The following is a 24,934-nucleotide window of genomic DNA, read 5'->3' on the forward strand; positions in this document are numbered from 1 at the left end:
ATTTGAACATACTTTGTGTTGTTTTATTTGCAGATTTTAAAAAAAATTATTTAGAATATTTTCAACATTTGCTTTAATGTATACTTTGTATACTTTACACTCTCTTTCCATAGCCATGCACATATTAACCTTCTATATTAGTTATTCTTAACTTTGTTTTACTTAATCAATTACCTGCATTGCCAACATTCAAAGGTGACTGTCCTTTGATGTGTGCATGAGCACTATGGGCATATGCTAGAAAGAATTGTATTGTCAGCATAGCTGATGGGCACCTCCCTACCTTTCACTGCTGGGACGCTGCAGTGCTTAGTAAATCAGACCAACGGTGTTTGAGAGAAGGGAATTCCTGTAATTGATGTAAAAACGTATGATCTTTAAATCAGCCAAATACCTTTTTTTGCTAGGTATTCACTAACACTGATATAGAAATGCAGTTTTGTTGTTCCCAGCAAATTCTCTTGTCAGTCAAGGAGCCATTGTGCAAGATTTCCATGTGTTTTAGGCTCAGTGGCCTTTTAAGTAGTTGAACATTAACTCTCATTAACATTAACATTAAATAGTAAGTATCTGCATCTCTGGCTTGAGACAGTTAGAAAAGCTCATGTCTATGAATTTGTATTAACAAAGTATTTCCCTAAGCTCTGAAACATTAACTGTATCCAGTAAAGGAGACTGACAGCTGTGAATAAGGGTGACAAGTAAATTGTCACTTCGCAGATTGGATAAAAGACCTTGTAAAAACAAGTGCCTAATAGGTGTTATCAGAGTAAATAATAAAAGGCTCATTTACCGAAATAAGTGATGCCAGGTATATTTGGGCAAATGTTTGCTGAAGATTCTAGGCTATACAAATTTAAAAGTAACTGTAGGGCATCACATATGTACAATATCTAATCTTGCTGATTTATTATTTTGTCTCTTTTTTCCCACCAATAGAACCTACATAACACCTCCATATCCTTTTACTTGTACTCAGCTACTCAATCAATCATCAATTACATACACTAGTAGTGGCTTTAATGCAGTTACATACCAGCTACATAGCATTGGGGAGGCTTACAACCTCAGTCAAGTGTGGGACCCTTCTAACTTTCTATTCAGCATGGACATAGACAGGTTAGACATAGACAGGGTTTTTATTTAGTACAGTGGGTAGGGGATAGAACTTCTACCAGGTTTTTGTTATTGTCCGTGTGTCTGTGTCCCCAAATAGGCTATAAAATATATGTCAGCCAATGATCCCATAAATCTGCTGCTAATTGACTAGCTCATTCAAATCTGAAGAGGTATTTATGGTGGAGGCATTCTGCAAAGTAACAAAATTGCATCACAGAAACATACATCAAAGAACAAAGCAATTAGAGACTACCTGCGTGGAAATCACGTAAAAGTGGCATTCGGAGTCTACGGAGCCCTGGTGTAAAATTTGAATGGGGCCCCCTCATATACCATGTAAAATTATCTGACATTTATACTAAACTTCAGGAATATGAATATTTGCTATATTGAGTTGCGGTTTCTGCATTTTTAATAAGTCCACTAGATTTTTAAACCGCAAATATTAAAATGTAAAGAAACCACAAGATCTGCTACATTCTGTGCAAAAGTGTAATGGGCGTATGCAGCTTCAAACCAAAGGGAAGTATGGGGAGAATGTATCAAAACTGGAGCAAAAAGAATCTGGGGCAGTTTGTTCAGTTAAGCTTTGAAAATGAAAGCGAGAAGCTGGTTGCCATGGGCAACTACTCCAGATTTTGTCTGCTGCAATTTTGATAAATTCCTCTTATTGAGTAATGCTGTAGGCATCATCTCCTCTCCATACAAAAATATATTTACCATTCATTGTATATTTTTATAGTCAATAAGAAAAATCTGTGTTATATGGGGGGGTTTTTAGGTGCTTAGTGACAAAGCCAAGAATTGCTTCAAATTTGAATCAAAAACATCTTTATTGTATCATGATTACAAGTGATTAAAAACATGTAAAAACATGATTGTAGTAATTGTAGAAATCTGTAATTCTTTCCTTATGATCTAGACAGTTGTTTACACCTCCAAATACCACTCCAAAACATTATTCCAACATAGCAAAATCATTTTTTTTAAAACATACAGTGAGGGGAATTTATCAAAACTGGAGCAGACAAAATCTGGAGCAGCTCTGCATGGCAACCAATCAGCGTTTCTGTTTCATTTTCAAATCTTAACCAAACAAACTGAAGATAGAAGCTGATTGGTTGCCATGGGCAACTGCTCCAGTTTCTGCCTGCTCCAGCTTTGGTAAATCCCCCCCAATGTGTTTTTTTCAGTCATTTAGGGGTCTATTCACTAAGCTGCCGAAGGACCTAGCCGTAGCTTCAGCGGATCCTTCGGCTAGCTTCGGCCCCAGGAGCCCTTCGGTTTTGTTGAACCGAAGGGCTGCTGTACGGGCTATTCACTATAGCCCGTACAGCTCTCGAAGTTGGCTGAGCGGCTCAGTCGTGCCGAAGGCATATGCTTCGGCTCGACTGAGCCGAGGTGAAAGGCGAAGCTGGCCGACAGCCTGTTACTGACAGCTGGGCGGAGCCAGCCGTCATCTCACGGCTGGCTCCGGCCAATTGCAGAGACACATCAGCGTCCCTGGTTACCAGGTAACCAGGGACGCTGATTTGTCATTACTCTCCCGGACGCTCCGGGAGTCTCCTGCTATTAGATAGCGGCTCTCGGCCGCCCGGGAGAGACACACTTTCTCCCAGGAAGGTTTACTCTACTCGATCAAGCAGAGTAAAGCTTTCTCTGCTCTGTTCTTTTTTTTTTTTTCTTCTGACATCGGAGCCGCTGGCCGCCGTCAGTAAGAGAAAAAAAAATAGCATAGGATGCATAGCTACATTCCTATTGGCTATTTCAATTTGCAATAGCAAACTAGCTATTGCACCCGCCCACTGCTACTGTGAATCAGCAGAGGGGACCTGAAATTCTCCATGAGGTCCCCTTCTAGTGATTGACAGCAGCAGAGGGCGGGTGCAGTAGCTAGTTTGCTATTGGCTATTGCAAAGTGAAATAGCCAATAGGAATCTAGCTATGCATTCCCATAGTGGTATTACCGCAGCTGATTCAGTGCGATAAAACGAATCCCATTCATTTCCATGGCCCCCATACACACCTGTGAGTTTTGTCGCAAGCAGAAATAAGCCTGTCGCTCTAAATAGTACATGAGATACTTTGGGGCGCGTTTTGCCCTATAGACATGAATGTGCCAACAAAAGAGACGCAAGTAATAGGTGTCGTCTGGGTGTGAATGGAGCCTAAAGGAGCTTACAGTGTAATATCTTTTGGACAGTCATGCTGTGAATACAACCAATTCTGGATGAAGGCTAGTTAACCTATAAGTATTGGGGAGGAAACCAGAGCACCTGGGGAAGACACACCCAAATAAGAGGAGAACATACAATGTCCTTTCATGTAGTGTCCTGGGGAGTCACATTGCTATTGCCAACCCACAATGCAGTGCAAATTTCTAGTTTTTTTTTGTAAATACTGAAGTTGATAGAGTATTCAAGTCGCGTGGGTACCTCTAAAACTCACAACCTATTTGAAGATGAACTCAAGACAGACATGTAAAATATAAATACATTACATTTTTTAATACAATGATTGTACATGACAGTATAAATGGATAAACACTGCCACGTACAGACTGCAGTGACATGTACAGTACCATCTGCAGGCTAAAGGCTTATTTTATCAATGAAGCCTACAGTCTACATGTCATAACTGAAATAATGATCACATGATCAGGAAACTCTAATTAGTTCCCAGTCATTCATGGGGATCAGAGATGTCACTGATTGCCAGCCACCACTGGTGGTTTTAGAAAGGGAGGGCGTTTCATAACATATCCCCAGCATGTGGCATTGTGCTGGGGGACAATAATGTACATGTTGTGGTCAAGGGAAATGGACTTAGTTTTTTTTTCAGTGACATTGTATCACAAGTATAACAATTCATGTTCATATGTACCTTTTCTAATTAGAGCTCTTGGTAATCTGTCACGTTCTGGCTAGTGTCCCTCCTGTCTTATTAATGTCATGGGTAGCCAGGAGTTGAGTGGGATGCTCTGGCCTTTGTCCTTCTCAGTGATGTCAGTGAGCTGGGCAGGACCTGAGTAGAGCTGAAGCCAGAGGTAGATCAGCACCTCCAAACTCCCCCAGTAACGGCCACCAGCGCCAGCCCCCACCACCAGAATGTTGTGAAAAGTGTAGGGACACCTCTGAGTAGACCAAAGTGAGCTCACAAACTGGCCGTGCTGTTTGCAAGGCTGTGTAGCTGTCAGGACCAGCTGGACAAGTCCTTTGCAGGTAAAACAGCTCCCGTATATGTATTTTTACTGTTCTGCTGTTGGCCTGGAGTTCACCTTTAAATTATAATAAGCCTTCAGTGAGCTATTCTACCTTTTTGTATTAACATCTTTGCTAATAAGAGAATGCTATCTTTCCATCATTTAATTGGACAGGTGAGCTGTGTCTCAGAACAATGGGTATCAGTTCTAGAATACTGTTTTATTCCCCCAGGTCTAATATGCAGGGCATCTTTCCACAGTCTTGTATAGTCTTGTCTTGACTTATAAAGTATTTTTGAACACTCACAACACTATTTTGTTTTCGCAGAGTTCAGCCTGTGAAAGTTTTTTTGATTGCATGGATTCATTTGTATATTGATTTGCACTGGTTTCTGATGAAGGTTTAACTGCTTTTACATTTTATTCAGATGTATCGTATTTGTGTCAGTGAAGGGATAGTACGAATGTGTCTCTGTCATACACTGCATCAAATTAGAAGGAATTGAATGTGTTTTTTTGCTTTACTCTTAATTAGATTGGGTCTTTTACTTCAAAAAAAGCTTTAAAGTTGAATTAAAGGAGAACTATGAGGTGAGTGCTTTTCACTCACCTCATAGTTCTAGCCGACCTGTGACAATGAGACTGTCACTGGTCGGCTCAGTAGATCGGGAAGTGAGCGAACACATACCAGCGTTCGCTCACTTCTCGATCCTGTCACGGCTCTCTGCCTTGACAGGGGAGGGGCTGGATTCCCGCCACCCCGCTCCGATCCTCCAGCGCTGACTGGCAAAACGGACAGGGGAGGGGGCGGGTACAGCTGGCTCTGCCTCTAGATAGGCAGTGCCAGCTGTCACTCACGCAGCTGGGCGGATCCAGACATAATTGTCGGGATCCGCTTCAGCTGCGGCGTCTCAGTATACCGCGAGCTGTTGCTCGCGGTATACTCAGCTTAGGGTGACGGGAGGACGCTAGTTTGTGTCCTCCCGTTACCCTAAGGAGAACTATGGGGAAAAGCCCTAACCCCATAGTTCTCCTTTAAGCTTTCCTTTTTTTGCAGGAGGGCTAGCAAGCAGTAGATACACTATATTGCCAAAATTGGGACGCCTGCCTTTACACGCATATGAACTTTAATGGCATCCCAGTCTTAGTCCGGAGGGTTCAATATTGAGTTGGCCTACCCTTTGCAGCTATAACAGCTTCAATTCTTCTGGGAAGACTGTCCACAAGGTTTAGGAGTGTGTCTATGGGAATGTTTGATCATTCTTCCAGAAGCGCATTTGTGAGGTCAGGTACTGATGTTGGACGAGACGGCCTGGCTCGCAGTCTCCGCTCTAATTCATCCCAAGGGTGTTCTATCGGGTTGAGGTGCAGGCCAGTCAAGTTCCTCCACCCCAAACCCGCTCATCCATGTCTTTATGGACCTTGCTTTGTGCACTGGTGCGCAGTCATGTTGGAACAGGAAGGGGTCATCCCCAAACTGTTCCCACAAAGTTGGGAGCATGAAATTGTCCAATATCTTTTGGTATGCTGATTCCTTAAGCGTTTCCTTCACTGGAACTAAAGGGCCAGGCCCAACCCCTGAAAAACAACCCCACACCATAATCCATCAAACTTTACACTTGGCACAATGCAGTCAGACAAGTACCGTTCTCCTGGCAACTGCCAAACCAAGACACATCCACTGGATTGCCAGACAGAGAAGTGGGATTCGTCACTTCAGTGAACACGTCTCCACTTCTCTACAGTCCAATGATGGCGTGCTTTACACCACTGCATCTGACGCTTTGCATTGCACTTGGTGATGTAAGAACGTCCCGATGCTGGGTGACACCCGGAGCGGTAAACCGAGTGTCACCCCGCCGAGACGTCACCACACATGCGCGATGACGTCATCGTGCACGCGCGGCAGTCTTCTGATACCTGCCGGCGGCCATTTTGGTGATGGACGCCGGCAGAGAGAGGAGGGGACAGTCACCTGGCTGGATAAGGTATACCGCCGGCTCCCCTCCTCTCTCCTGATACTGTCAGGCGTTCGGTCCATGACCGAGCGCCCGACTTTTCAGAGGGGGTGACACCAAAATGACTGTAAGTCATTTTGGTGTCACCCCTCCAAAGGCGTCACCCGGGCGCGGGCCGCACCCCCCTTGTGATGCCACTGTGCCTAGGTGATTGGAACACCGGAATCCAATGATTTGGAGGTGTTCCAATACTTTTGGCAATATAGTGTACATGCAAAAACATTTAGAAAAAATAAAAAAAGTCACCAAACAGGTTATTACTTACTTGTATCCGCCGCTCGTCTAAAGATCGGAAAAATTCGAGTGGCTGTGAGGGATCATGGAGCGGGCACATGCGCAGTAGAGATCTTCGGCTGAAGAAGATTAGACACAGGGTAAGTCAATGCACACAGCCCAGCAGCGTGCACGTGCACAGACTCCATGGGACAGGAAGACACAGCAGTCAGCGCTGGATCAGAGACCGCCACCAGTGCTGGAGGGACTCCTGAAAACCACAGGAAAGAAGAAGATGATTGGATCAAGAGGCATCATTCAAGGTAAGCCTTTAAAGCAGCATGGGGGGAAGGGGGGGATTTGACTTTAATGTCACTTTAATGCTACTTCTGCTCACTGTAAACTTTGGTGTACAATGGCTTGCGCATCTTAAAGTAGGACTATGGCCTCTCAGAAAATATATGATGCAGCACTTAATTCTAAGTGCATATGCACTAACAATTTTCTCTTAGCCCCTTTTAAATATCCCACAAATACCTGTTGATCCTGCCAGGGAAGTCCACCTAATGATTCTTCCTATAATAATGTGGTTATCATACTGCACTGCTCCTGAATTCAGAACGTTGTTGTCACTCTCATGTAGGCTGTACCTGCTTTCACTACAGTGGGTTGAAAAAAGGATGCATGGACATGGCTACCAGCATTGGTATTGTTGCCAATATAGCTTGCCATTCAGTACCTAGCCACACCTAACTTTGCTCTCTGCTTTCTATTGAAAGCCTCCCATTGTAAGCTGCTGTGTCTGGGAGGGGAAGCGTGTGAGACACAAATAAAGGAGGATTTGATGATAGGAGTTTTAGGTATGTTGCTATAAACATTTTCAAGAGTTATTTGTATTTTAGTAATAATATTTTGTTGACCCATGGACCTGTAGTTTGGGCACTGACTATTTGGCTTTTTTGTAAGTGTAATGTTAGCTGCTACAGATTGCTTTGACAATTCAAATGTTAAAGTTATTCCCATCTGATAAGCTGATGGGGACCTCTTCCTCCCTACAACCCCTCCGTGGTCTAAAGAAACAGGCAATTTTAGGTCAAACATTCAAAAATGTAAAAAAAGATAATTTATAGGAAAGCTTTGTCATAGATAAATATTGTCCTGAACATCACTCTGTAGAGATGAGATTTATTTATCTGTTTTCTGCCGAATAAATAGAGATGCGTGAATGTGCCTGGGCTTGGTTCACTTTTCAGTTCACTAGTTCATTGAACCCATCGTAAAGTCTGTAAAATTGCGGACTTAAAGGAGAACTATGGGGTCAGTGCTTTTCCCCATAGTTCTCCTTAGGGTAAAGGGAGGACACAAACTAGCATCCTCCCGTCACCCTACGCTGTAGCTCGCGGAATACTGAGACGCCGCAGCCGGAACGGATCCCGACAATGCTGTCTGGATCCACCCAGCTGCGTGAGTGACAGCTGGCTCTGCCTATCAAGAGGCAGAGCCAGCTGTACCCGCCCCCTCCCCCGTCCGTTCCGCCAGTCAGTGCAGTGTCATTAGAACTAGAGAACTTTCCGCATGATGGTCAATCTCTACACTCATGCATGGAATCCTTTCCTCTCTGGAGAGAAAACAATCCTTACAAAGTGTATGGATGGTTAAATTACATGCTGTAGAATTTAGGAATTCAAATTTAAGTAGCTTAAAGTGACACTAAATTCAGGAGTTAAACCTAAAAAATCCATTCAGGTATCTTAACTATTAACCAAATTGCAGCTAATTTGTGTATCACTTGGCTGTAGATCCTCAAATCATCTCTGAATTGGTGCTGACACTGTCCTTCCTTCTGGAGGGTGGCTACTGTTGTTCCCCATGGTCCCTATGTGTGTTGTTAAGTAGCCACCGCTCCAAGCTTAGTCGGTGGATTACATTCTAACGTTTAGTTTAGTAATCTGTACTGAGATTGTAGTCCATCACAGGAGTGGGCTTGGAGTGGTGGAACCATGGATTACAGTAAGACACACATTCCAGTATTGGTTTATGTTAAAAAATCTGAGGGTTTAATGTCACTTTAAATGCTTTTTTCAGTTTTAACTTGTGAGTTTAGTGTCACTTTAATTTATGGTGATTGTTGGCATCATGCAGTCCAACTCTAATTCACTTTGTCTTAATCCTGATCACCTTAGGTAGAAGAATGTGAATGCAATGCCATTTATGTCCTCATAAACTAATCTTCTTGAAATCATGAGGGTGGATGGATGGGCAGATACACATATGGACGGACAGATTGGAAAAAGCAGTAGGTGGGAGGGTGGTGACAACTAACTGTCAATTTGGAAAATTATAACTTATCACCCAGAGTGAAACTTCTTTCCACCCGTTTTTCAGCATGAGCCTCCACCCTGCATAGAATACTTGTGATTAAGTAAAAAGTCAGCCCTCTGGCCATCACTATGTGGTAAATGCATGAGATCTACTAGCAGAAACTTCAAAGGACAATATAGGAGGGGTATGAATCCATTCCCACTAACTGGAAAAGAAGAGTCACCAATCCCCCCCCCCCCCTTCCCCCTTTGTGTGACTGCAAGTTCTTCCTGAGGCATTAATAATTAGAGTAACACCCCACACTGGAGAGGGAGCTGAGTGCAACTTCTGTGGATTTTACACAATCTACTCATGTACTCCTGTTACATTGTATTGATAACTTGCTAATTACACAATATACACAGGAGTAACATATTTCTCTATAATGTAACAACATCAGCCCCCAAAAACAATGCTCTGCCTTATAAAAAGCCTAGCACAGCTCTTTAGCCCTGGCAGTAATGTAGATGATGCTATAGCTCCTAATTATCTCTGACACATGAAGATGTTTTACTCTATGCCATGTTCTGATCATCACGTTGTAAAGCACATGCTTTCATTCGGATTATATTGTAAGTATGTGGTTTTTCTCTGCAATCCATGAATCCACCGCTTGTATAAATGGTTCTTTTAATTTCTAAGGAAAGCTACGATGTGATAAGACATTGAGTGCCAGTTCTTGTGCCAATGCCAGTGGCGTGGAAGGCTCCAGTCTAGCCTGTGGCACCACATCTGTGTCAGCCCTGCATCTAATGGTGTGACCTGCATTGGTTTAGATTCCTATAATATAGGATGACAGACACAATACAGTAGACTTTATTGAATGTCGGATCCCCAGTCATGTTCTCGTTTGGGATGGTGGTAATGTGATGTATGTTTGAATGTATCTGGGTTATGTTGTGTTCTTGGACCTTCATACATACTGATGGTATACCCTGTGCTTTTGTTGATCCCAGTTTACAGCTTCCTAAATGAAGTTGGCTAGCCTGAGTGCAGGTCTAACGTAATATCTACGATTCCCTCCATTCCCATAGGGCAATATATGATGTACTGTTTAATGGGATGACCATCAAGCTCCCAGGATGTGAAATTTGACTATAAGCTGAGTCTGGACCGAGCGGTGTTCTGACTGTGTACAGTTGGCTGTTGCATTTCTTTGTTCAGTCTCCTAACTCAGTTTATGTGTTGGGATCTCTTGTGTCAGTCTCCAGCTGGCTCATTCATTGCAGATGATTCCCAGTACCTCAACACAGACTCTTCAGGAAATACTGTCATCTACCCATCCACTCTTCTGTACTCTGAACTGTGATTTCTTGTCATTCTTAGCACTAACATTACCGAAGACCAAAGTTTGATCCCATGCATTTCATCGCCTATAGGTACCAAATTAAATTAAAAATCACACAACCATAAAGTAATGCATCATGTAATATTATCTAGTGGGCACACACCATGTAAGTGGTTCCCTGTGTGGCAACTGTCAATAATACCAACATTATTATTTTGCAGATGGTATATACATTCACCACCATAACTGATGACACGAGCACTATTCGTGTGTAAATAAATAAAGATCCGTTGTCTGTTTCCACATTTGCAATCAGCAGGAGGGAACAGTAGGGAGCAGGCGAGCTGTCTCTTTAATGCGCGCTCCTGACCCCCCGGCGCGCTCTCGTGCCTATATCTGGAGTGCATGGAGATGCCTTAGGCTCAGAATGAGAGTGAGAGAGAGAAGGGGGCTGAGCTAGAAGAGGACACAGCTAGAGTCTACCAGCTTCACTACTGCAGCCTGGGCTCCTTTCTTGGATATGACAGGCAGCCTGTGATTTGGAGGAATCCGGAGTCACTCTGATTTACTCTCACTGCTCTTCTATCATCTGGTTTCCCAACGGAGCTTGTTGCCAAGTCTGCACTCATGTTAGTCCACGCATACTCTGCCATGGTAAGTTGTAGGAGGGGGACTACAGAGCCTATCATCAGAGATGAAACTTTATACCTATTTGGTTAGAAAGTGCAAGCCTGCCAGATGGCTGCTTTGTGTTTTGTGGTGTGATTATTTTTCTTTAGAGAATTGGGAGTGTGAAAAGAGAGGGGTCTTATTAGGGAAGGCGTTTTTGTATTAACTGGGAGGCTGGCTGTAAGGTATATGGTACAGAATGTAGGTGTAATGGGAGAGGAGTCTTATTAAAGGAGACTGGGAAACTGGCTGTAAGGTATATGGTACAGCTTAGATGTGAAGAGAGAGGGGTCTTATGATGGGGCATCACAAGCACAAAAATTAGCCGTATCGTAAGGATCACTACACTCTGAAGACAGTATCTGATCAAGGGGTGTATTGAAAGGAAGAACGATACTTTCACCGCACTAGGTATCTTAGGAGATCCTTTTGAAGCTCGGTGGGCTCATGGATTTCTATAGGCACCGAATTAGATCATCGTGAAGCTCTGTTGGTTCATAGATGTGTATAGGTACTGTATGAGATCCTTATGAAGCTCTGTGGGCTCATGGATGTGTATAGGCACCTTATGGGATCCTTGTGACGGTCTATGGGCTCATGGATGTGTATAGGCATCATATGAGGTCCTGGTGAAGCTCTGTGGGCTCATGGATGTGTATAGGCATCATATGAGGTCCTGGTGAAGCTTTGTGGGCTCATGGATGTGTATAGGCATCATATGAGGTCCTGGTGAAGCTTTGTGGGCTCATGAATGCGTATAGGTACTTTTTGAGATCCTTGTAAAGCTCTGTGTGCTCATGGATGTGTATATGAGGTCCTGGTGAAGCTCTGTGGGCTCATGGATGTGTATAGGCATCATATGAGGTCCTGGTGAAGCTCTGTGGGCTCATGGATGTGTATAGGCATCATATGAGGTCCTGGTGAAGCTTTGTGGGCTCATGAATGCGTATAGGTACTTTTTGAGATCCTTGTAAAGCTCTGTGTGCTCATGGATGTGTATAGGTACTGTATGAGGTCATTGTGAAGCTCTAAATGTACTGTATGAGATCCTTGTGAAGCTCTGTGTGCTAAATGTACTGTATGAGATCCTTGTGAAGCTCTGTGTGCTCATGGTGTGTAAAGGTACTGTATGAGATCCTTGTGAAGCTCTGTGGCTCATACATGTGTACTGGTACTGTATGAGATCCTTGTGAAGCTCTGTAGCTCAGACATGTGTACAGGTACTGTATGTGATCCTTGTGAAGCTCTGTGTGCTCATGGTGTGTAGAGTTACTGTATGAGATCCTTGTGAAGCTCTGTGGCTGATCGATGTGTTGCTTTGTGCCTTGCAGGATCGCTCTGATGCCCTGAACGGATCTGCCAGCGGTGGCCGCTTGTCCCAGCTTTCCTCTCTCAACCAAGGGGCTTATTCCTCTGCTCCCCCGCTCTGTCACACCCCAGTATCTGACTTCCAGCCCCCTTACTTTCCTCCCCCATACCCCCAGCCACCTTTATCCTACTCACAGAGCCAAGAACCTGGATACCCTCACCTGGGAGACCCATACTCTGGCATCAACCCCATCCACCAGCACCAGCAGCAGGCATGGCACTCACAGAGGGGGCGGCAAGACGAGGCTGCTCTGCTCTCTCAAGCTCACAGGGGGCTCAGCCTAGACCACCGGAGGGACTATGGGGGAGTACCACGTCTAATACCTGCTCTGGGAGATGGTGGGCACAGCCTGGTAGAGAGTGCCCTATCTATGCACGCACTGTCACACCACAACCTGGAAGACATGCAGGTAAGACAGTTCACCTTCACAACTCTCCCATCAGATCTGTACCTGATTGTGTCCTGGCCAGATCCCCCCTATCTTCAAAGCTGTCAAACTTGTATTATTATATCCGCAAGGAATGGTTGTACACTGTTATGGATAATCACTTCTAGTCCTGAATCAATCCCTGTCCATAGTAACTTCATAATGTCATCTTCAGTGGCCTTCATGCCCCCGGGCTGGCCCCCGACATAATAGAGTTCATAGCTTCACCTATTCATCATCATCATTTGTCATGGAAGCCAAAGTTAGCATTCATTGGTCTACATTAAATGATGGCGCATTGTAGGCAAAATTAGGATTATTTCCAGAGCAACCATGGCTGCTTCTTCATCTTTACTTTGAGAAATATCCATAAATGACTAAGTTGAAATATAGAAGTCTCTCTCTCTGTCTCTCTCTCTGTCTGTCTCTCTCTCACCCACTCACATTGAAACGAATACATTAAAAACGTATTGATAAACAGTGAGCTACTCAGACAAAATTAATTTTTCAGTGAAAACTTTTTTTAAAATATACTATAATAATAGGAAACAGATGCATATTATTATATTCGAATTTATCCCAATATAATTTTGTTTACTGTTTATATTCTACGGCAAAAGGGTGTTAATGAGTCCCTCTCTCTAAGCTGTCATTTCTTTCTATCTATCTATCTATCTATCTATCTATCTATCTATCTATCTATCTATCTATCTATCTATCTATCTATCATCTTTTCTCCTTACTGCCTATTACATTAAATAATATATTTTCATAGCATTACTGTTTATATTCTACGGCAAAAGGGGGTTAATGAGTCCCTCTCTCTAAGCTGTCATTTCTTTCTATCTATCTATCTATCTATCTATCTATCTATCTATCTATCTATCTATCTATCATCTTTTCTCCTTACTGCCTATTACATTAAATAATATATTTTCATAGCAGTGATAGGAAGATGTCATATCAGTAAGTGCAGAAACTTCTCTCTCACACGAAATGTACCCCACAAGGCACCCGAGTCCTTGCCTTAAAATATTGGAGAAGGGCAAAAATCATTTTCAGAAGTAGGTGTTTTATTTGAAGATCAGAATACATTAGGAACTGCCACTTGCGATTGAATAGAGGAGTGCTCTGATCTCTGCTTTCTCTGTAATTATCTAATTGGTTTGGGATTTCACAGAAAATGATTTAACCTTGATCGCGTTTCCTCTATTACTTTCCCAGTGACCCCCTCAGGCAAACGGATGTTTGTTTGATTTAATGAAGCACATAACTTTCGTTTTTAAAAATATATGTCCAGCGATCCGAGGTCTCTGCTACCTGTAGCGCCGGCTTTCTGTATGGCTGATGCTGCGGAGGCAATTGTTCCCTGATATAAAATAGAACATTCGTTGGTCGTCTCTATGTTATTGGGTTCTATGGTTTAATGCTGTTTGTTTACCCTTCCCCGGTGATTATACAATAGGGAAACATTTTTGTGTCGCACTTGAATTCAGTAGAGATCCGTTTGCTATATTCTATTTAACATCCCTTTTAAATTAAATGCCTAATTATTTTATAACGACTGTAACAATAAGTATATTGATTCGCATTTAATCGGCTGATTTCGATGTTCCCGTGTATCCATTTGCTGCTTTTAGACAAAACAAAATTCTCTTTGTAGCTTTTGGGCTGAAATTCTTTTGTGATGACTGTTAGACTGACATCAGCCACAGTATAGAATAATTCGTTTTATCCCATGTAATTGTTTAAAATGATTAAACGGGGCTTTTTCTAGGTCGAGTTATATGTCCTTTGCTGCTAAACGTGTTTTGGAAATATAGAAATTTCCTTTCAGAGAAGAGGGAGCGATTTCCCCCTTTTCGCTGTATTTATTATAACATAACAAACCAGTTGTGCAGTCTTGCTCTGCACTTAGAATTTTCAGTTTATATTTTTTAATTACTATCCTTCCTTACAGCAAATATGTCCAGCTAATTATGCTATTCAATTATTTGGGTATCTAAATAAATATGATATGTTTACACACATATATCTGTATGCATGTGTCTGCCCTTTTGACACCTGCAATTCATTTGATCCCATTCATGCAAACCTTATGGGCATTGGAAGCAGGGATGTTTTTCTCAATCACATCTTATCCCATAAGAATCAGTGGAGCTGAGCACTAAATGAGGTTTAGAAGCCATTTGTAGTGCTGTAAATACAGACTATTTGTAAATTGTTTCTATGCACTGCTCTCTTCCTGATTGCCTGAACAATGTTTTATTATATAGACACACGGGACACACTTACAATAGGCTCATCTTGTGTTAGCTTCACAGATTCAGATGAATTAAATACATTATAAAAAATTATCTAATCTTGAGTAATTATGAAATGTAACTGGATTAAATCAGCCTGAATGAGTTCACGTTTTAATACATTTACTGGTGATTTTTAAATGCGTGTGCAGTATACTAAATATTTTGGCAGCTTGGCCAACTGAAAAATGTATAAACAAGTAAGCTAGCTATATACTATATAATTTTTGCAAGAGATGCAACCTATCTGCACATTGCTACTCACAATTGTCTAGTGTGGGAAATAAAGGACCACTATGCTAAAAAAAATATTGGAATCTGATAACTTAATCCTGTATAGATCCTGTACATGTATAGATAATATACAACATTTATTTTTCATTTCGCATACCATCATATTTAATTTGTTTGCTCTACATTTAAAAGAAAACCAAGCTGTATAGAAAAAAGTGACAGTGACAGGGGTTGGGACAAACTATATAACACTGTCAGGGTGCTTGAGCAGTTGCACCAACAGATTTTTTTAACTTCTTTTTTAAGAAGATTTAAACTATGTGTAATTATAAAGTAACTGTTGTAAGCAACACTGGCAGTGTTATAGTTCCTTCCAACTTCTGTCACCTGTTTTTTTGTGTGTGGATATCTTGGTCTGCTTGTTATTGTGAAAAAAATAATAATAAAAGTAACAATAATAATCATATATCTATATATCTATAGATATGTAGATATATGCTAAATAAATACTACAATGACAAGAATGATTCAGTTAACAGAATACAATATTTCTCAGGATAGTAGTCCAACAAAAAATTACCATTGCTGGATTTTTCAAGTATACATCTTTGGTTGCAGATATTTTCCAGTATGCTTAAAATTATCTTTCAATTAACATGATTTAAATTATTTTAAGGATTAAAATTATCTTTGCTTTTGTATAGAAGAATTATAAAAGGAAAAATCCTGTGCATATTTTAGAATAAAATTACAGTCAGGAGCAAAGGTTTGGTATAGGCTAGGGTACAAAAAATTAAATTAATAAAACTAGAAAAAAAACAACATGTTTTGAGTTATATGCTGGTAGCCATACTGACCACTAGAATCTGCAATGAGAAAATATCTGTATTTTTTAGTATGTATTCCAAATTAAAACATTTTTAAAAGCCAGCACATTTAACTGCATATTATTCCAAATGCTTATAATAAATACTCATCAAATAACTGCTATATTGGACAAAAAGAAAAAAAGGTTTTTGTGCTTAGTAGAAAATTGTAAGCAGCTCCGTCCTTTTATAACTATTCAAAGAGGTGTATGTGGGAGGGGAAAAATACTAAAAGCGCCCAAAACAAAATTCCACAATCCAAATTAGCAAGCAGAGACCAAATCAAGACTTTTTTTATTCTAACATTTAAAAAAAAAAAATTCAGGGGCTGAGTTGCTGTAAACAGCATCAAGGTTTCTGCAAAATGGGCATGGCAGAAGAGCAGTTGCCCTCCTGTTATATATTCCTGTACCTTTAAAAAGATATGAGTTAACCCCCAGGTAAGTTTGCTCTCAGTCTGTCCACTGCCATATACGCTCCAGAGTTGACACATCACAGATTCCAATAGGATTAGGCTTTGTAGAAGCAGCTTGACATGTGTTTTCCACATTTTTGTAAATGTATGCAATTGAGAACTCTGATTTTATCAAGATGATAGAAACAGGTTTTAATTAGTTCCCCTTTGCTGTCTAGCAGTGTTGAGGGATTTTATACACTTTTTGCATATTAGTGCATATACTTACTGTTGGGAGTGTTTGATGTATAGGCTACATACAGATGGCCAAAGGAAATTTACTGATCATATACACATGTCTTTCAGGTTCCAGTGTAAATGATCAGTAAAATGCTTACGTTTAGAGGCGTAAACACGTATGCATAAAATTCTCCCACCATTCCCCTGCTGTTTTCAATGTCATTTTCTTGTTTAGACTTGATTTACATGCATATGCATTCATTTAAACACATGTGTAAAACTGATGTACTCAGACTTTTCCATTTTATGTTACGGATTTGAATGCGGCACATGTTTACATACCTGTTTGCGTGTCCCCAATTGAAAACAATACACCTGCATTCTGATCTGCAAATAAAAATTGCTGTGCGTTGCATTTTTTTTTTCTTTTACGGCCGCGTGCCTAACTGCTAATGGTAAGAGATTCATGTCTGCAGTCATTCAGGGAATCAACAGCCTCCTAGCCAAAATTGAAAGGAATTTTGTCTAATTTGACTCACCAGGGGATGCAAGCAAATCGCTACTGCATACATTTTCCTCACACATAAATCTAATGATGAATACAATTGACTGAGTTTTTATATCCATTCCCACTGTCAGGGTAAAGGAAGTCAAAGCACACTGTTTGGAGTCTGCAAAACATTTTTTATCTTTTTTTTTTTTTTTACATTAAAATAGTAACATGAAGATCATTTTCAGCCTCCAATCCTCTGGCTGATTTACATAGTTACATAGTTAGTCAGGTTGAAAAAAGACGCATGTCCATCGAGTTCAACCTAAAAATTTAATAAACGGTGTCAATTTGCAGCAACTCTGTGAACCTTTGTTTGCTTTAAAGACTCAGTCCTTTTGGAGAAGCTTTTCAAAACAAAGATAACTTAGAAAAATGTTATTATATGCGGATTAATATTCCTACTCACAACATCTGACTTCCTGCCCAGCAATCCCATTGTAGGACTCTTCAGACACTCTCTAGTAAGCTTGTTTTAGCCTAAAACGATTGATAACATTGAACAGTTAGCTGTACTTAGTGTCATAGCCGTCCTATTACAGTAGCAAGCATGGCAAGATTTAAACACACATAGGATTTTTACATACATGTGCTGCTTTACATAGTTATTTTACCTTCATTTGTGTTCCAGATTTACTGGTTCATTCTAGGGAATCTATCACAAACAAGATCAGAATGATGTTGAGTAGATTCTGCAAAAATGATATTGTACTTTGTACATTTTGCCATATGTGAGTAATGAGCAATGGAAAAATACTTTTGTTTAGAGCGAATAAAAACTGCATGGAGACTGAGCTCTCAACATGGCTCTGTGCCTTGACCCCGCGGACATTTATTCAACATGGCCGCATCCTAAACAAATTATTTTTATTACAGCCTAAGTTTAATCCAGAGAAAACATTTTAGTTTTTTAAATTTCTGAATTGCTGTGTGTACCAGCAGAATTTTGGATGGTGACAGGTTCCCTTTAATATTTCCATAGCTAAAATAATTCCATCATATTTAGATTTTCAAATTTCTGAAATTTCTGGTTCTGAAATGTAATAACCTAGCCTATATATAGTTTATCATTTCCCTTAGTGGTGGTTCTTGTATTTAGTTATTTATCATTAAAACATTATGTTATTTTTGGATACAGTAGAGAAGGATGAGAACTTTTGTTGGGTTTATACTGTCTGCGGCTCCGTTAGAGAGCTCTGCCCTCACTTACTATCCAAGGGACAATGATCTCACTAGATAGGAAGTGAGGGAAAATCTGTATCAGAGACGCAGACCGCAATGAAAAGCTAGTTCTAGACTTTCCCTACTCTACTTAAAAACTCATTTTGATTGCTGCCTGTGTTGCTGTTTGTAAATATTCACTTTAATTATATAATAATAATAAACTTTATTTTATATAGCACCTTTAATGGTACCGTCTCAAAGCACTTTACAGGAAAAACAAATCATGTAAACTCAAGTTCCTCTCTGCTTATTTTATCTGCACATGATTGGCTAATTGAAGTGAATACTCACACAATTTATTATATGAAGATTCCCAACTCCTTTAGTAAATCAACCCATTTAACACCTGGGAGAGTAAGGGAGGGGAAATATCTCTAAGTGAGTTCTGCATAACAGTAAAAACCCAACATTTTGGCTGGATTATTCACTTTAAACCAAGCCCGAAGCAGACCACATGTTGTGAATTTAGTGCAGATTCGATCAGTCAAATCAATAAATGTAACCATGAATTAAATAATAAGATTATATGATATATATAATATGGGGGCCTACCTCAACAAATCCATTCAGACTTTGTTCCTTCCTACCACACAGTTGTTAGTAATTTTGCCGATCTGAAAGATGAGATCTTGAATAAAATCTACCAATGCATGTGGCCAGCAATGGATATGGATATGCTCCGGTCGTTTTTTGTACACAGGTCCCCCCAGTGCTAAGAATGCCAATGATGACATCATGCCATATGTGACGCCTTTATACACAGGTGACTGCTCTTTGACAGGCCAAGTGTTAATGCTTCCTTTTACTTCCAGGTTTTGGATGAATCTGGAATCAGTTTGCTGGACCAGTCAGTGATAAAGAAAGGTAAGCTCTTGTGCTACTATACACGGCATGTCATCAGTCCAATAACGACACATGCAAATCTTCCTGCTGTAAATCATTTTCCTTTCATCTCTTGTGCTGAAGTACTGCGTTGATGAAATACTATTTTCATGGGCTATAGCTGGCCATAGATGTACCTCAATAAATGTATAATATAATCATTTTTTTAATGAAAGGATCATATCTTCCATTACACAATCATTTCAATCTACAAATGGTCATTTTCATCAAAAAGGGACGAGCTGTTCTCTCAAATCCAATCAAATTAGACCGACTTGTTCTATTTCTTATGTCCAATACTCGTTTCCAAATGGCCAGACGCTTAGACTGATCACATTTTTTATTTATTATTTATCATTATGTGTAAGTGCTGTTTTTTTTTCTTATGCTAAGGATCAATTTAACCTGTTGTTAGCAAATATATCTATGGAAATGAGGTAATGGTCAACAGCAAGTTTAATACTTCAGTAGCAAATCTATCGACTCATGCTAAGATAATTAAGATAAAAAAAATCTCACTTTCCTGTTAGCCACTATGGGATTTGAGCTTCAGTCTAGCATGTTTCACCCACAAAAGCCATCTTAGAGATGTGGCAATGCAGTAGTTAGACAACGTAACATTTTTTTTGTAAATCTGCCATTGTCAGGAGTAGTGCTAACATGTAATAAGTCATGTGTCATATTCCTGTTGCAGCCATCATAGAGTTTTATTTTACTTTTTTAATTAAAGTGTATCTCTAGGCAAAACCTTTTTATTGTTGTACTTCGGATAGATTGGGGAAGCGTTAAACCTCTGTGAAGTCTTTACTGCTGTCTATATCCCATTAGGTCGAGTCACCCCTCTCTTTGTCCTATTAACCATTGTCAGCAATAAGGAAAGTGAAATAAAATCCAAACTTTTACAGTTGTCTCAAGAACAAGGGTTGTAGGTGCTGTGAAATTGTCTGACTCGAATAACCACATATATATGTATATGTATATATATGTGTGTGTGTGTTTTAAAGTGGACTTATTAGAATTCACACTTTGATTAAAAAGGCAACTCTTATTTGCCACAAATAAAAAAAATAAAAAAGCTTTCAAGCTTCCTCCCTTCTAGCCTAAAGGCCAGTCAGCCTAAATCACGTGGTCTTGTGTAATAAATCAGACATAGCCTGTCTGGTAGACTTTTTAGTCAAACAGAGGGCTCTGCAAGGCACAATATCTGTGCAGCACTGCTAAACAGGAAGCAGAGCTGGAATATTTAATGGGTGAATATGGCTGCCACCCTTTACATAGTAAAACAGATCTCTTTCACACGTATGTCTAATAAATATAAGAACATAAAGAAGCAAACTTTTAAACAGAAATGTAGGAGACACAGAAAACCAACAAGCAGCATGTAACTTTCAGTGCTTCGAAGGTACAATTATTTAATATTTACATTTTATATTTGAATAAAATTAAGAAATATACATTTAAAAGAGTTAATTTCAGTAACCAACTCTTTAGATGCTACACAAAGGTGGAACTCACAACACTGCTCTGTCCCTGTATGCTGCACAGATTTTTTTTTACCATGGCATTGATGATAGTATTAAATTGTAGTCTGCACAGACAGGGCAAAATATGTACACTGCTACATGTCTAAACACTCTTTGGAGACAGAGTCCTTTTCAGTTTTGTTTTATTAATTCTCTCTCTCTACTGTATTATTCATGAGCGTTTTATATTCATAATGTAGATAACACAATATTTGGTTGATTATTTCTAATAAGAAATAGCTTTCTTTATCCCATTTACAGTGTTTCTAGTTTCCCCTACTTTTTTTTTTTTTTTAATTCTTTATTTGTAAACAAAGTGGTGGGATACAGAGATAATTCACATCGTATCTGGGCCACATGGCCGCACAGTTTCCCCTACTTTTAATACATCCCATGCATAGATATTCAACCATAATGATCATAATTAGACAAGGATGACTCAAGTGGTGAAGTGGAGTCTTTTTCTCTTTTAGACTCAGACTCACATGCAAATTCTATAGGCGTTATTTTGTCCAGCAGTTTATGTTATGCATCATGTAATAACCAACCAACCACTAACCATGTCAAAAGGATATACGATCTACCATACAATGTTTATGCTATTGTTTATTTTATTGCTTCAAAACAAAACAGAAGTTGATTATGTTAATAGGAAATCGAAGGTATTTTGGGTTTTCTAAGTGAAATACTTTTTATCTGATAGGTTGCTGAATACTGAATGAAGGACTTTGGAGCTAATATGAGCTGTCTAATTATTGTTTTTATTAATTGTTATTATTTCAGCAGCCAAATTATTGTGAAACCTGGGACTCATAACTGAAAATCATTCCAGTTGGAGATAGCTTTAAAAGTCTTGCAGATCACCCTGACTAGTGGGGTGATTATAGTTAGATCTATCCTTGTAACCTGACAGCAGTGGTTGCAGCAAACAGTAAGATCATGCTTTTACCTTTGATAATGCTTTGATCCCTTCTTTCTGGTCCTATAATGATTTGCTAGGAACAGGCAGAACCATCATCACAATAATTTAAATACATATATAGTTACATACCAGTGTTGCAAGCAGCAGTATTAGGTACTGCTTGGAAAAGAGCTTACCATTCATTGGTAGGTAAGAGGGGAGTCAGGATGCTTTAGAATTCTGTTTATTGGTAGGTAAGAGGGGAGTCAGGATGCATGAAATCCTAATTATTGGTAGGTAAGAGGGTAATCATTGGTAGGTTAGAGGCTATACAATTCTATTCATAGGTAGGTAAGAGGGGAGTCAGGATGCTATAAACTGATATTCATTGGTAGGTAAAAGGGGAGCCAGGAGGGCATAGGATTCTATTCATTGGTAGGTAAGAGGAGAGCCAGGAGGGTATAGGATTCTATTTATTGGTAGGTAAGAGGGGAGCCAGGAGGGTATAGGATTCTATTTATTAGTAGGTAAGGGGAGGGTCAGGATGCTATTCAATTCTATTAATTGGTAGGTAAGAGGGGAGCCAGCAGGGTATAGGATTTTATTTATTGGTAGGTAAGAGGAGAGTCAGGAGGGTATATGACTCTATTCATTGGTAGTTAAGAGGGGAGTCAGGATGCTAGCAAATTCTCTTCATTGGTAGGTAAGTGGGGAGTCAGGATGCTATAAAATTATATCCATTGGTAGGTACGGTAAGAGGGGAGTCAGGATGCTAGCAAATTCTCTTAATTGGTAGGTAAGAGGGGAGTCAGGATGCTAGCAAATTCTCTTCATTGGTAGGTAAGAGGGGAGCCAGGAGGGTATAGGATTGTATTCATTGGTAGGTAAGAGGGGAGCCAGGAGGGTATAGAATTCTATTCATTGGTAGGTAAGAGGGGAGCCAGGAGGGCATAGGATTGTATTCATTGGTAGGTAAGAGGGGAGCCAGGAGGGTATAGGATTCTATTCATTGGTAGGTAAGAGGGGAGCCAGGAGGGTATCGGGTTGTATTCATTGGTAGGTAAGAGGGGAGCCAGGAGGGTATAGGATTCTATTCATTGGTAGGTAAGAGGGGAGCCAGGAGGGTATAGGATTGTATTCATTGGTAGGTAAGAGGGGAGCCAGGAGGGTATAGGATTCTATTAATTGGTAGGTAAAAGGGGAGTCAGAATGCTATGGAATTCTATTCATTGTTAGGTAAGAGGGGAGTCAGGATGCTATTGAAGTCTATTCACAGGTCCAGTCATTCAGGGTTGTTGGCAGCTAGCAGGCTGTAACCTGGAAAGGTCAATATTCTAATACAAGTATAGATTTGATATACCTTGTAATACAATATTAGACTCACAGTGGCATGCAGTATGACAGCTTGGTTAATCTTCCTGGGGGTTTTGTCTATAACACTAGTACACTATTGCAAAATATTTTTGCATTTAGTGCTTCTAAATAGTGGTAAACATCCTTGTTTTACATTGTTCCTTATACACCTACATTATTGTCTTCCATTGGACCAACATTATAACACTGCGCTGTCAGAATAGGAATACTGTTACATTATAGTTGTCTTAGTTATTAATATGTATTGTGTGTACAGTATTGCATAAAGCAAACTGTGTAGAGCAGACTGAAGCAGTGCAGGAGTAAGTATTGCCTACATTTATACTGTTGCTGCCGAGTAATCAACAGTGGAAATGGAATTTAGATTAAACAGCATAAATATAATTGTAAGCTTGGTGTTTGTAATCAGGATTACAGTGTCTTTGGTGGCACACCTTGGCAAATTCTTAGATAAATTATAGACAAGTGAATATATGCTAGTTAGGTACCTAACACCATTAGCAATTTGCTTTATAAACCGCATACTGCAATGCTGCATTAATAAATAACTACAACATAAGGCAACTGTCTACAGTAACCCTGACTTGTTAAAGTAGAGCATGTTCACTTTGCAAACTGAATTTTCACTTAGCTTAGTAAATAAGGTCAAACTAAGTGAAAATTCACTGTACAAAAAATACTCAGTCATATACAAAGAAAAGAAAAACAGGATTTCTGATTGCTCATGATTAGACGATTACCCAGCTTTACTTTGCTTAGTGCACATGCAATACTCCTTTAGTAAATCAGCCCTACCAGGTACTTCTCTAGCCTGCATAGACATGAGGGAATGCATGCCCTCATGATTTCACTGTCATGTCTTCCAGTATCAGTACTGTCAGAAACACAGACTAATGCTGGCCATACATTGGTAGATGGTATGACATTTTTTTTCATAACATCTGATAATGCCATCTCTTGATAGCACTTGAGACTTGATGAATGTCATTCAAAATTGTTATTTTCAATTTTGAAATGAATGAAATCCCCGTTCACTGTTAGAATTTTATGCGTTCGATAAAAAATTCCTATCCTGCTCTTTTGATTTTTTTCATCACTATGGTTGGAAATGATCATTTATTTTGATTTGGACCCCATTCATTATTAGATGATTGAATGAACATTCTAAAAATGCATTTTGTTTACACAAAAGTGTACCGATGAAGGGCCAGTTTAAGTCTTCAATTACTCTGTGCAATTTGAAGGGCTTTGGCTGTCCCGTGGCAATGCATGACAAAAGGAATCCTATTAATGTATATGGGGCCCATTCATACCTATGCAATGAGCTTCAGTGCGACTTAAGATATGGTGGAGGTGCTTCTCGTGGTGTGACAGCGCATTTTAGCCTCATAGATTACAATAGGAGCACATGAAAATCACATGCAACAAGCATTTTCATGCATAACTACAAGCCCCCCGCCCCCCCTAGCAATGTGTGCTTTATTTCACCTTCATTGGCCAAAGCAGAAACACATAGAGGGGGGATTTATCAAAACTGGATCAGGTCAAATCCGAGGTAGTTGTGCACGGCAACCAATCAGCTTCTTTGTTGTATTTTCAAATCTTAACTGAACGAATTGAAGAGAGAAACTGATTGGTTGTCATAGGCAACTGCTCCAGATTCGATAAATCCTCCCAATGCATGAAAAACACTTTAGGGGAATGTCTCAAATCTGGAGCAGTTGCCCATGACAACCAATCAGCTTCTCTCTTTCATTTTCAAAGCTTAACTGGACAA

The 24,934-nt window shown here is 40.0% G+C and overlaps 1 protein-coding gene across 2 annotated transcripts in view; it reads left to right on the forward strand.

Annotated features, from left to right (window-relative positions):
* The first annotated feature begins 10,653 nt into the window (after positions 1–10,653).
* TFAP2E (transcription factor AP-2 epsilon) overlaps positions 10,654–24,934 on the forward strand; it is a 34,095-nt gene continuing 19,814 nt past the window's right edge. The window contains exons 1-4 of one of the 2 annotated variants that reach the window (XM_018576570.1): positions 10,654–10,855; positions 12,202–12,648; positions 19,290–19,341; positions 24,609–24,624. In XM_018576570.1, coding sequence (XP_018432072.1) covers positions 10,829–10,855; positions 12,202–12,648; positions 19,290–19,341; positions 24,609–24,624 — 542 coding nt within the window. In that variant the 5' untranslated portion in view covers positions 10,654–10,828. The remainder of the gene's footprint in view (positions 10,856–12,201; positions 12,649–19,289; positions 19,342–24,608; positions 24,625–24,934) is intronic. The other variant, XM_018576568.1, reaches the window with a different exon arrangement.

The sequence above is a fragment of the Nanorana parkeri genome, unplaced genomic scaffold, assembly GCF_000935625.1.
Source record: "Nanorana parkeri isolate BGI_ZX_2015 unplaced genomic scaffold, ASM93562v1 scaffold70, whole genome shotgun sequence".
NCBI classification, from domain to species: domain Eukaryota; kingdom Metazoa; phylum Chordata; class Amphibia; order Anura; family Dicroglossidae; genus Nanorana; species Nanorana parkeri.